General features: G+C 44.6%; 1 protein-coding gene across 12 annotated transcripts in view; it reads left to right on the plus strand.

Moving 5' to 3' along the window:
• si:ch211-285f17.1 (sickle tail protein homolog) overlaps positions 1 to 13,788 on the plus strand; it is a 108,359-nt gene that overhangs the window by 61,264 nt on the left and 33,307 nt on the right. For 10 of the 12 annotated variants that reach the window (XM_041961989.1, XM_041961993.1, XM_041961985.1 and 7 more), the window contains exon 2: positions 1,614 to 1,900. In XM_041961989.1, coding sequence (XP_041817923.1) covers positions 1,614 to 1,900 — 287 coding nt within the window. Of the gene's footprint in view, positions 1 to 1,613; positions 1,901 to 4,209; positions 4,384 to 12,746; positions 13,024 to 13,788 lie in introns of those variants that run through there. The other 2 variants (XM_041961991.1, XM_041961990.1) reach the window with 2 other exon arrangements.

Raw genomic sequence — 13,788 nt, forward strand, 5'->3', positions numbered from 1 at the left:
AGCGCGGCTCTGAACTTCAGTGGGGTGGGGGTTTGGGCTGATGGTGCTGGTGACGGAGCTTGATTGTGACGCACCACCAGTTTGTATTTCTGTAAAATTATGCCTGTTTTTTTTTTTTTTTTTTTTTTTTTGGTGTTTTCTGATCTTTCCTCAAAAGATGTGGAGGTAAAATCAATGCAGAGAAAAGCTGTAGATTCAAAGAGTGAAAGGAGAAATTAAGTGGAAGGAAATATGGCACAGGAAAACAAACAGAAGTCAAGTCTATGCCGCTAATAAGCATGTGTTTCAGTTCTGTCCCAAGTCGCTGCTCTAGTTAAATCTATTAAGCGACCTCAGTCCCAACTTGTCTTTGAGAGGCAAACAAGAAATTCCTTTTCATCCGTAGCTCGCAGCATGCTTGCAAGCCTTCAAAGAAGAAGAGGAAAGCCATATTAAACCACCCACCAAATAGTGGCAAATCACTTGAAATGTCCTCCTTCAACTGCTGAAGAGCTGAACTCCGTAAGAGGTCCTTTATTTTCCGCCATTACCCTCTGAAAGGTACACATTATAGCTCTACCTACCTGCCTGTCTGGAAAACAAGGCAGCAGACCTGCTTGCTTTATTGCTTCTTTCCCCTCTGTTTTCACACTCGAGCAGCTCTCCTCCTCTGCCATGCCTTCCCCTCTTCTCTTCTCTTCTCTTCTCTTCTCTTCTCTTCTCTTCTCTTCTCTTCTCTTCTCTTCTCTTCTCATGGCTAAGCTTTCAGATTGATGGATTGTAATTGTATTTCGCACTCCCTGACTATTTAAGACAAGATAACAAAGATGTGCAAAGATGTTCATTTGCCTCAGGAGGCTGTGCTTGTGTTATCTCCATTCTGCCCGAAAATCAAATATTCATCTTTAATGTCACTTTTTTTGTTGTAGAAAGGGTTTTCACACGTGATAAAAGAGGAATAGAACTGCAGTAGAAGCATGGCTCCAGCCTTCTTAAAAAGTGTGCTTTCTATCAGAAACACGCATAATGTGACATATAGTGCTGTGAGCAGACTAGACATCCATGGCGTGTCACACAATTATCAAACGTTTTCTCTCACTGTTTTTGAATGTAAATGTCATCCTTCCATTAAACTGTTTCTGCTCAATCTCAATATGTTGCAATGCTCTGGATGTTTCTCTGCTTATGTCTCCTTACATTAGTGCATCTGTGTTTTTAAAAAGGGAAAAGGGAGCTAAGCCTGAACAGCTGTTTGAAATCAGTGTTTTCATCACCAATATTGTGTCTGTCACATTAAATTGTGGATTTATTGCTGAAATGTCAAACCGAATGACTCTATAATGAACTAGGCCGACTGTGTATCAGACACTGTTTATTTCAGCGTCTTCAGTTTCTGGAGAGAATATTAACAAATCTTCTTTTCCTCACATGGAGCATGTTACAGTCACAGAGCAGAGCTTACAGTGTTAGTTTCTTCTATTTTTAGGCCTCGGGTGGTTGAATTTCCCCTCTCGTGTACTCTTCATGACCTATGGAAGAATAGCACACATGCACGCACTTGTTGTTGATGTCAAAACATCGGTACAGCACATGTGTTTTGACCCCTTGCCTCTGTGTCCCCTCTGTCCCCGCAGAACAAACCAAAAGCAACCTGAAGGTAACGTCCCCAGAGGACGCCGAGCACGTAAGCCGTAGAAAGGCCTCCCCAAATGGGACGGCCCCTTTGAGTGGGGACGCCAAAGGCAGCCGCACTGTCCCTCGGAGGCACACGTTAGGTGGGGCCCGCGGCTCCCGCGAGATCCTGGCTATGCAGCCGTCAGACATGGACAAGAAGAGGGAGGCCTTCCTGGAGCATCTGAAGCAGAAATACCCCCATCACGCCTCAGCGATCATGGGCCACCAGGAAAGGCTGCGAGAGCAGGTCAGTGGGTTGAGAGAGGTCTGGGCGTGTAATGTTTCTGGTTGTTTGGACTCACAGTGTTACGATGATCTCAGTTATAAATCTGTTGTTTATTCCATTTAAGAGATTACAGTCAATTAATTTTAAAGCTGCACTAATCAGTTTATTAAAAATGGATTAAATGACTAAGTGTAATGTGAACCCACAGAGAATTTCCTAACTTTGCAGATGCTCTGAGCTCTAAGGAGAGTTTTGCCGTCTTTCAGCACGTTTGTTTTGTTATCTGTCCTGCAAACTCGATCAACATGTGCACAGCAGGAGTCAGCTGTGTTTAGCGGCTAATGTAGGCTAGCCTTTTTCAAACAGTCTGATTGTGTTTTTAGTCCACTGCTTTGCCTCAGAGCGCCCCCAAAAATCTATTAATGCAGTTTTAATGTCAACATTTTTAATATGAAGCAGCATAGTGGCTCATTGGTTAGCACCTCACAGCAAGAAGGCCCCGGGTTCTGCAGGACCAGGGCCTCTCTGCGTGGAGTTTGTTCTCCCCGTCCTTGCATGGGTTTTCTCCGGGGGCTCCAGTTTCCCCCAACATCAAAAACAAATTGTCCTGTCCGTGCCCTTGACCAAGGCTTTGACTTAGAGCTGGAGTTGGTCCCCAGGCTGCCCACTGCTCCTCAGGGATGGGATGTTGTACTGAGAATGATTATATGTGACAATAAAGAATCTTCTTCTTCCTGAAGCAGCCATATTTGCCGAGCTTTCATACAGCATTTCAGTTCGGTTTAATCAAATTCATCCTACATCTGGAGGTTCAAACAAGCTACAGATATTTAAAGGGATTTTGACATCTTGGGAAATACAGTGCTTCACTTGTTTTGCAGAGAGTCAAATGAGAAGATCAATGCCATTCTCATGTCCGTATGTTAAATTTGCAACAGCAGCTGGTTAGCTTAGCTTATTACAAAGACTGGAATCAGGCACATCAACCCCTGTAAAACAGCTAATCTTTGTTTATACACCTAGGCAAATGAGATATGTTAATTAGTGAGATTTGAGGTACTGATATGTGGATTTTACCTGAATGGACAGGGCCTAGGTAGCTGTTTCCCACTTTCTTTTTGCTAAGCTAACTGGCTAGCTCCAGCTGCATATTTGCCGTTCAAGTATAAAAGTGGTATCAATGTTCCCATTCAACTCTCAGCAGAAAGCAGATCAGCATATTTTCCAAAAAACGTTGAATCAGTTCTTAACATGACAACAAAGATAAACGAGGGACAACAGCACAGCTTCCCTGCTAAATGTTTTATGTGTGCACTGACAGAATCACATGTGAGCTTCTGAGGGTTTTTGTCCACTCTTGGAGCTACAGGTATTTTTATTTTCCTTTGCAGACTGAGGCAGCAGTGCAGCTGCAAAACTATTTCCTCCTCTTTCTCTGTTTGCCGCAGGTTAAATGTGAAGTCTATCCTATAAATCTGCCTGTCACGTTTCCCTCCCACAGCTGCTGTGAAGCACAAGCAGAAAACATGTGAACTGCAAGCAGTTTGAATTGTCCATACGCTCCAAAACCTGTTTCGATCGCCATTATTGGACTTGCTTATAGCTCCAGCTTGGTGTGTATTCTGGACGACAATGTCACGTATATTATGCATGTCTCTGTGTTGTTTTGGAGCCTGATCATAAAGTCTCCCCCGTGCCTCCGCTTTTTTGGAGTCGAGTAAGTTGATGGGGGAGGGAGTCACTCGGTGGACGTTTGGCTCACCTGGTCATTGTCTGGTTGTTTGCTCTGGGTCACAGGAGGCAAAAGGGAGGGGCACGCAAGCTTTGTAGCCAAAACAATTGAGGTAATGGTGAGACTGGCACCGAGCCACAGGGGAGCTCCAGGCAAAGGTAGGAGGCATTGTGCAAGAGGGATTTCGTGTGCTGTTTTCAGACCAGCCCATCCAGCCTGCACACATGCAAAGCAAACCCTTTTCATAACACACGCTGCACCGATCATGACCTCTGTGAATTTGCATAGGTAATATCAGTCAGCAGGGATGATGGCGTAACTGGAAGCTTATCATCTTGGTAGTGTGTGTGTGTTTTCATTGTACATGTGTTACTTTATCCATCAACACATTATCTATGTAGAAAAAAAATGTATGTGTCTCAGCAGTTATTATCCAGTGCACAGGGTGAGGGAAGAAGGAGTTGGTTGTAAAGTAGTCAGACAGGTAAGTTCAGCTCCGGACCGGGGTGGAGTCAGAGTTGCCATAGTGACTCGTGATGTCACCGCTGGAGGGGCTCAGTTTACTTGTAGGTGCCTGCTGGAGTGAGCTGGCTGGCTGGGGTGTGTGTGTGTGTGAGAGCGCAGGACCGCTGCTCTGCAGAACAGGCGATGGGTCTGTAGACGGTCTGGAGGCATGGCTCTCCGTACGTGAAGGAATAAGAAATTAACTTTTCACACAGACGGATTAAACTGAACCACACCGGCGCTCTCAGCCCTTGCAGAGGCAGCAAAGGTAGGCTATTTTCGAAAAAAAAAACCCCAAAAACTTGCAACTCTTTCTGGCAGTCGGCGCATTCCCAGACATCCATAACAGCATTACGCGCCATTGTGAGCGCTTCCACACTAACGCGTGGGTTATTGCGCTTTAAAGCAACGCCTTGCACGTCCGGGAGCGTTTGCGCTGCACGCCGAGCAGCCTGTCAGGTGCTGCAAACTTTGAAGAAGCGAGCGCACGAACTTGGGGAGAGAAAACTCGGGCGGAAAGCCTCTGAGCGCAACTGGAGCCTTCGCTTTAATGATGTTCGGTTAGACGGGCGCTTTGGTTGTCAGCAGTAAATCATCCGTAAGGTTCAATCACCTGCAGCTCCCCATAATCTTAACGAGATGGCAATTATGTAGCCAGAATTGCACAGCAAATTATCTATTGTGAGCGCAAGTTAAGGGTTCTCTCATAACAACATGCCATATCTTGCACGATATTGATGCTGGTTATGATTATGGAGAAAGCTGGTAATAACTGATTGTTCGCTGCCGTCGCTGCTGCTGCACGCTTTTGCAATGGCATTATGTTAGAATTAAGGGTTTCTGCTTCTGCTCACCAAATGTCTGAGAATTTGTGAGTAATTTTTACATTTCTTTAGATTTAAATATCCAGAATGAGCATTAGCATCTGCCTCTATCCAACTGAGCCTTTACATATGTTGCTTTTTCACTGTCTCACTCCTGGCATGCAGTTAAGTTATTTTATTGACTTTTTTAAATGGAGTTTGGTGGTTTGCTTAGTTCTGGCATTAGATGCTATTATGTTGCCTTCAAGGTGTCCAAGCTTGCTGGATTTGTTCAGTATTGCACGTTTTGTGTGGCCCCATGCATAAATCCCGTTTAAGACTATTATCTGTTCTTTGTGTATGAACTTGTATAGAAAATTATGTTTTGGGTCATTCCAGGGTCATGGAGCAGTTACTTATAAGCAGGTGATTATCAGTCAGCGCTTTATTATTGGTAGACTTACTATAAAAAATAAGTTGATTGTGTTTGTTAGGCGTGACTCTTTACAACTGAACTTGGAATATGTTATTCAGATGTTGGGGATGTTGGGAGTGAGATTTGAGTGGCAATTGAGTATATCATGTCAAGGAAGAAGATACAAGATGCTGTCAGAAATCAGATCGGTCTGAGCATGAATTTCTGGCAAATACATGCAGCGCAGATAAATGAAAAGGGATGATTGAAGACGGCATTTGTCATAATCTAATTCAGGATGTCAAGATAATAGAAACAGCTGAAAATTAAAGCAAAACAAAACAAAAACAACAAGTTTATTGAAGCGTTTGTCACTTGGTGTCCTGGGGGGGGGGTGATTATTCTGCTTTGGGGGAAAAGCAGCAAGAAAACAAGTGGAGTGGCTGCAAAACGTGTGATAGACAGTGTGGGAAAACTTCTCGCACTGACGTGAAAGTGCCGACCATACAGGAAAGACGACATCAGTGGCAGCACTGCATGCTTCAGAGGTGAGAAAGAATTGTCTCCGGAGGTTTCAGTTACAAAGCCGGAGATTTATCAAGGTCAAGCGGCGGCTGGGAAGATGATGTCGCTTTGGTGTGAAAAGTGGATGACCCCACTCCGCCTAGCATGACGGCACACGGACACACACACACACACACACACTGACTGATTTATTCTTGTATAAGGTACCCCTCGATTCTTCCTCCATCTCCTGTGATCCTTAAACCCACAACAAAAGCCAGTGGTTTAATTTCCTCCTCTCCTCATCGAGCCTACAAAGACCTGGATCCCACCCAAGGGAGATGAGATAATATCCCATTGGCCTGACTGCCACCCATCCTCTCGCCCCTCTCCCTCTGCCCAGGGGCCCTGACGAGCACAAACCGAACCACTCGACCGATCACAGACACACATACACCCTCCGAATTCCCCTCCTTCCGCCTGGGTGTCAACGGCTGTGTGTGATGAGCTGTGACTTGCTAGGCCAACGGTTTCTCTGCAGGGCAGAGCGGCCATGTTGGGACAGCTGTGTGCAGCTGTTGGCACCAGGCAGACAGGCAGACAGACAGGTCTGTCACCCCAAAGCTGTGATAATCCACTGGCTAGGGAGAGCACAGGTTATGGTAACAGTGTGTGCGTCAAGAGGGGCAAACTGTTCTCCAGCGCGAGGTCTGACAGGTGCTCACGGTGCTGCTCGCCTGCTGTGTGTAAGTGGGCTGTGTTGGAAAAAGATGATATCAGGTGTTTCTATGAAGTCAGTCAGAGCCGAACAATACAAGAATCAGATTATGATGACAGTCTGTTTGCTTCTCTGCCTGGAAGAAAAGCAGATAAGATCAGTTTTGGATTCTTGTTAAATTGATGTTTTTATTCCTTTTATAGAGAGACAAGTTTTCAGGCAACTTTCCACTCAGGTCTTAAAGCACTTAGGGCCAAATAGTATCAGTCAAGACATCTGCAGGGTGGGACGATTTTGCAGCTTTTCACAATATGGTGTGTTGTGATGCATTATTGATGACCAATGTCATATTGTGGTATGTACTTATCCAGATGTGTGTCTTGTGTTTGCTCCAGACTTTTTAAACTAAATTAGCAGTTTTTTAACCAGTTTTTGTCATTGAAGTCATTTTCGAAGCATGCTTTCTTCTTCATTTATGCATGATCTATTGCAGGTAACCGTCTTGTAACACATCGTGTATTGCTTATTGTCTGCAACATATCATGGCAGTATTTTATCGTGTTGAGTGGATGATTCCCACCCTCATAAGCGCAGCGTGTAACTCCACAAAAACTTGTTTGCTCGGAGCGAGTGTGTTGTGGTCAGCAGGAACAAAGTTTGCCAACAAGCAAAGGCAAAAAGCCTGTTTCTTGCTGATGTTATCAAAAATTTCAAAATGTTATTGATGGTGCGCTGGTGACCTTTATTGCTTTATCCATCAAAGTCGAACTGTACCATCATGTTTTCGCTTGCCAAGTTGGAACTTTATCACAAAATTAAAGGGCCATAGGGGAGAGGGTCATATGATGATAAACCTTTTTTTTTGTACATTGTGTTACTTTCTTAAATAGGTTTCATAAGGTGCTTTCCAAAACAGACATGTCATGACCGTCTTGATAATTAGATCCCCTGAGAAGAGGGCAAGAAAAACACTTTTAATGGGAACCAAAAATTGGAGGACGCCTTGAAAAGAATTGCACAGGAAGAGATCAGATTCAGAACTTCTAGTTTGGCAGCAAGTCAAAAGCACATCAGCGATATAAATGAAGCATGGAAAAATGCTGCATTTAGTAACAACAGCAACATCAGTAAGATGGCAGCATGAACAATATGCACCCTCCCGCCAATTCATGTTGAACAAGGCCACATAAATACCGCTCGTTTGTCAGCATAGACAGTAAATGTACTGTAAACTCTCCCTCTGAGTCTTTTTGAGGCATTGCAACATTTGGCCGTTCCTCCACATACTTCTCTCTGTGGGCTCCTGGCCCTGCTACACTCTTGCTCCTCAGAACCCAAGGTCAGATAGATAACACTGGCTCCGAGCATGCATCAACTCCCCGCAAGGGATCCGAGCATGATCAGAGAGGAAAAGGAGAGGGAGGCCGTTTGGGGGGAGTATTGTTCCTGTGTTCAACTTAACTGCACCAAGAAAAATGATCATCCACTGATCTTCCACTGCTGCCACAGTATCCCCGCTATGATTAAAGTATGACAAGAGTAAACAGAGATGATCTTTTAAGCAAACAGATAATTGCACGCTGAAACATTTATATCGATATGATATGTTCACAAAACACCTCTTTGTTGAAGCCTTTAGTGCACCTTGTGTCTGAAATCACACAATCGGACACTGTGTGCAGCAGGTCTGCAGCAAAACATCTGTTTTTAATGACCGCATCTCCTCCGCTGACCATCGGCAGCAGGAGCTGGACTGTTTTTAATAGCATCTGCCACCTCCGCATGAAGCGACGCTTTGAGAGGAACCTTGAGTAACACAAACAAGCACCACAAGGTTAATGACGGGCATGCGCTGACCTGCCAGTTAACTGGGGTTGTGCGGCGGGGGTTTGGGTTTTAGGGGTGCAGCACCCCAGCTGAGAGGACAAGTGGTCCGTGGAGTGGCGCCAAGGCTGTGTCTAATCCCGAGTGTTGGGGGGGGGGGTTAATCCGCTCTGACAGAAGGCCCTGATGGACCTGCCTCTGATCACTGCTGATAATGAGTCAAGCCAGACAGAATTTTACACACTGTCTCAAACGCAATGCCGGTGTGTTAATCAGACCAGCTAATCAGGTCTGAGCTCTTTTCAGTGTCCTATTCTGCATTATAACAGGGCTGTTATAAGTTGTCTTAGGTGACATTGTTGCTCCTCCGGTTTAACGGGCAGGTACTCGTTATGAGGATCCTAAAAAGTTCAGATCTTCTTGAAAGATTTGCAGAGAGTGGACGCAAACTGTCTGGGAGCTCTTTAACCTTTCGTTCCTTACATTCCTCTGAGTACAATTAAGACCATTTGTCAATACAGCAGTTGCAGCCCGAGGAGCTTCTTCGAGGACCAGTCCTTAATGCATTTTACCAGCTTGACTGTCATCTTACAATAGTCATCAACTCAACTAACAATACAAAAACAAACAAACAATGTGAGATTTTTCAACAAAGGACAATTTTAATATGTGATAACAACACCACCACTTAGTTAACTTCCAATTTGTAGTACTCAAAAAAGCATTAATGGATTAACTGAGCATTGGTGGGCAGAACATGGCAGGGGCTTTAATCTATTAATATTTTTTGCCAAAAAAGATGTCGTACACGACAAGAGAAAGCACGAACATCAGTACTTACACAGGCAAAGTAATAACAGGAGATTAGTGTCTTTGTCTGTTACTGAATAGCCTGTAGCTCTCCACCCTCAAATGTCACATCTTTCCCAGGTGTATTACCTGTTTGGTTGTCCATTTATGTATTTGATGGTACAACCGGGCTAATCGCGTCTTGCCATCTTTTCTCCCCTTTGTTGGCACTGGTGATCTGTTTTTCTCTGCAAGCCATGAGACTATTGAGGCGCTAAGTTAAAGAGCTCCCAAGTTAATGGACAAAATATATTGTCACCAGTCAGGATGATGAAATGCACATGCTGTTGCGGTGATGCTTCAAACCTGTGTCTTCAGGCTGGTTTGAAAATCCTAAATTTTGATATATCGCTTCTGCTGGCAGAGCTGTTAATATTTTTGATATATTGGCAAAGAGATTCTAAGCTTTATGATCCCCACAACCAAACGGGGAGCAAGCGAGAGGGGTGTTTTCCCCTTTGTTTCTATCTGTACCTTTGCTCTGCAAGTCTTTGCATGCAGCCCGACATCTGGACTCCACCTTGGGCCAAAGGTATGAACCTAACTTCAAAAGGCGAAGCAGACACAGAGGGAGACCAGGATGATTTCAGCACTGACAGGACCAGCTCTGAGCATCTGGCTCAAACCTTATTTTGATCTCCTGCGCTTTATTTCCAGTTGGCTCTTCTCAGTGGAGATGAAGGGGTGGAGTGTGGGTGTGTATGTGTGTGTTGTGTGTGTGGGGATGGAGGAAAGCCTGGCAGCAACTTGGCCCGAAGTCAGAAGAATTGCGTTTCTAAATGTTTGAAATACATTTTCGATAGATAGAGCGAGAATGTAGGTTTTCTTTTACCAAACAACATGACACAGACGATAGGGAGCACCTGGAATATGAGTAAGTACACGGTGGGAAAGTATGCATTTCAGGCATCGGCGGCTAATGGAATCAGCAATAAATTAAACTATTTGACAGAAGTGGGGCATGTGCTGCAGTTTATCATACGACCTCCTCCTCAGGTTGACACCGTAATCTACCTCAGCTATCGCTCATGTTTTACATATACAAGCATTCACGTTAGGTCCGTGCAACTCAGCTTTTGCTTTGTTTTCTTTAAGATGTTTTACACTTTGCTGGTGTTAACATGGTGGCTATATAAAGAAGTCAGTCATGAGCCAGTGCAGGGAAAACATGGTGATTTAGCACCTTAATAGAAAAGTAAAGCACACCAAGGATGAGGTGCTTAAAAAAGATGTCACTCACTCTGGCTCCATATGCATTTCACTTTTATTAGGATGACGTTTGGGCCCTGAGGCCTTCTTCAAGATCAACAGCCATAGAAGGATCCAGGTACTGGTATGTTATATAAGCCGCACCCTAGTAACACATCTGATGGCGAGCAGATCATGTTCCAACATTAGGGTGAAAAACAACATCAAGAGGCCATCAGCGAATCAAAACTTTAAACACACAGTGACAAGCGCCGCAGCCAATGAAATTCCTTCAGAGTGACAAGAACCACGTGTCCGCCCACGTGTGGAGATTTAAATTTCCCATACAGTTTCCTGGTTAACTATCTTCCAAAGTGTTAAACAATCCATTAATTTTAAGTAGATTAACTAAGAAAGTTAAACATCAGCTCTAAAGCTCTAAATATCCAGTAAGGTACATCACAGAAAACACATCAAGTCAACAAGACAAGTGTTCTCACAATCCAATAGCGTTCATTGACAGTGAGAGGTGGAGTTTCAGGATCTGTCACATATGGTTCATCCAGAGGACTGTGTGTGTGTTTGAGAGCAGTGTTTCTTGTTGTGTCTCATGGGTCAAAACCAGGTCACTTGGGTCAGCAGTGGCTAAAGGGGACACTGCATGTTACTACAAGTCAGTGAGAGGGGAAAAAATAATCATAATACTAATCACAGTGATAAAAGTGAGCATGGCAGATAAGCGCAGAGAGTGAAGAATAAACTGTGGCTGACAGTGTTTACATGGGAGTGATCTGTGGTGGATCATGTTTTCAGGAAACGCAGAGACATTGGTTGCAGTTCTGTCAGGCTTAATTAAAACTTAAGTTTATTTGTGGTTATCTGACTCGTTTTCCACAGGCACACACACACACACACACTGATGCACAGAGAAACTCCTCCGGGAGAGTGGGTATAATAAATCTTCGGCTCAGTGGAGGAGCCTATGTGCTCCATGGTGACTTGTTAATTAGGCATGAATAGCGAAACCATTATCAGGGCTGGTTTCATGGGACGAGAAGGAGACTTGACACTTGACAAAATACAGTGATTTACACCCAGCCAAGACTTCCAATGCATTGTTGGTGAATAAAGGTGCAACACTTATAGTATAGCTTTGGCTGTGTTAGAATTAAGCCCCTTTGGATTGGATTGGATTATATGTGAGTTTTATGTGTGTGCAACATGATGCAAAAGATGCAGGACCTCTTTACAGAAGAAAGCCCTCTTTGTCTGGCTGACCACGGGAGCCACGCACACATTCTCAGATATACACCCAGAGAGGCTCAATTTAGACCTGGAAGGTCCTTTATTTTGCCTCAGGAGACACGCTCTCTGGAGACGGATCATGGTTCATGTGAGGACATGTCAAATAAATGTGCATTCCGAAATGTGAGCATGGCTCTGTCCACCATGAATAGTATATGGATGGGTGCTTGCTTGGTGTTTCAAAGAGAGACTTGGTGGGAGTTGATCAGACATTTAGCGCGTTGTTCTGGGACACTGCAAGTGTTCAGAGGCGTAAAGTGTGCGTTGCTCTTGATTGAGTGATACTAAAGAACAAGTCTGTACAGATCGTGGCTCTGCAGCCCCGTCAGCAAATAGTTTGCATGTATTTGTTTGCTAAGAGAGACAGCAAGCGAGACTTAATGCGTGCACACTCGTAGGTGTATACAAATGGTTGCATGCACGACTAGTAAATGATCTGCCAGTCTTGATCTGAGTCTGGACCTGTAATGTTATGTAACTTGAACGCACGACTGAAACCACAACACAGCACCTTGTCAATAAAAGCGCACTAATTCATCTTCCTGTAACGATCCCAGTGCTCATTACGAAATAGGAATATTTCAGAATGGTACCATGCATGCGTATGCATTGGTATTTGGAAGTGTGAGCGTGTGTCGATGCGCTGGGTGTGAGATCTATAGGACGAGGGCCTGCTGAGCACATCTTGCATAGGCTCTATCCCTGAGGGTAGAGCTGGGTCTTATCTCCTCGGGACACAAGTGTCATCTCGCCGTCTTCAGCCTCAGCTTCAGGGCAGCGAGATGGAAGCTGAGATTGGACATGCGGATTAGTGTCGGAGCTGCGGTTTTAAGATAAAATGTGGTGGGTTTTTTTTGGTGCTGAATGGAAACTTTATGGAGTTTTAGAGCACTTTCAGGGATCGGATTTCCCACTCATAACCCCCTGGAATATCCTGCAAGTGAGAAATATCTGAACTGCCCTCACTCTCGAACACAATCTCTGCCTCACACAATGGCGCACGGACGCAAAAGGCAGACATACAATGACTTTTTCCTGCTGTCCGCCGGCTGTGGATTGTGTGTGCTTCTATTGTGCTGTTGGCAAGTTTGGGATGTGGGGCGGTGTGTGCAGTGGATGGAGGGGCATCCGCTGTGAGGTAGAGCAGAAAGGGAAGGCAGCAGGACAGGGCAGTTGTGCAGAGCAAGTGCTACGAGGGCTGAAATAACAGTGGAGGAAGAGACCTTGTTTCCCTTAAACCAGGGAGTTTCCAGTCTCACATGGAAGTCACTGCTGGAAGGAGATCACCACTAGTCTGATATGGTAAACATTTCATACTTATTTTATGCCTTTTAAGATAATTTAAGCATGTTGTTGTTGCTGAAAAAGCTAGATTAAACAAGACTTGCATTCATACATGCTATTAAAAAGCTCAAGACAGCGTTTTCTGCTCCGTAAACTCCCTTTGGCTGACATATCTGATGGTTACTCAAAAGTTCACTTTTGTAACCTCGCTCATTCAGCAGAGGGGCTGATGTCTGCGTGTGATAACCGCGACTAACTCATGTATGCATGAGTGGATGAAATCAATTGGACGGTGTAGCTCAGTTGTTGGAAATGTCACAAGTGGCGGAAGAGATAGTCATCTTACCTCCTCTGTGCACTGGGTCAACAGGCACAGCATTGTGTCTGTTGTGATTATGCACTTCATTTGCAGTCTGACAGATCTGCTTGATTGTATTTTACTTGCCAATGAGATGGTAACAGTTCTGGTTATTGTTTTCCCATAGATTTCCGTCATTGTACGTTGATTATGATCTTGGTGGTAGCGGGTCTTGAACCGCCTCGGCGTCCGCACCCAACCTCATCTTTACTGTCAGCTTTGACGGCGGATGCTATAAAGTCATCTCCCTTTAACACACCAATTAACAAGCGAGCCCATCTCTGAAAGGTCATCTGGGGATTTGGATGAAGGGATTAGAGGAGGAATGCATCAGAGGAGGGAGGGAGAGAGGGATGTGGTGGCAATGAATGGGAATGGATGACTAGGGGATTTTGGTATAATGTCATTAAGGCTAGGGGAGACAA

Source organism: Chelmon rostratus, chromosome 20, assembly GCF_017976325.1.
Source record: "Chelmon rostratus isolate fCheRos1 chromosome 20, fCheRos1.pri, whole genome shotgun sequence".
In the NCBI taxonomy this organism is placed as follows: domain Eukaryota; kingdom Metazoa; phylum Chordata; class Actinopteri; order Chaetodontiformes; family Chaetodontidae; genus Chelmon; species Chelmon rostratus.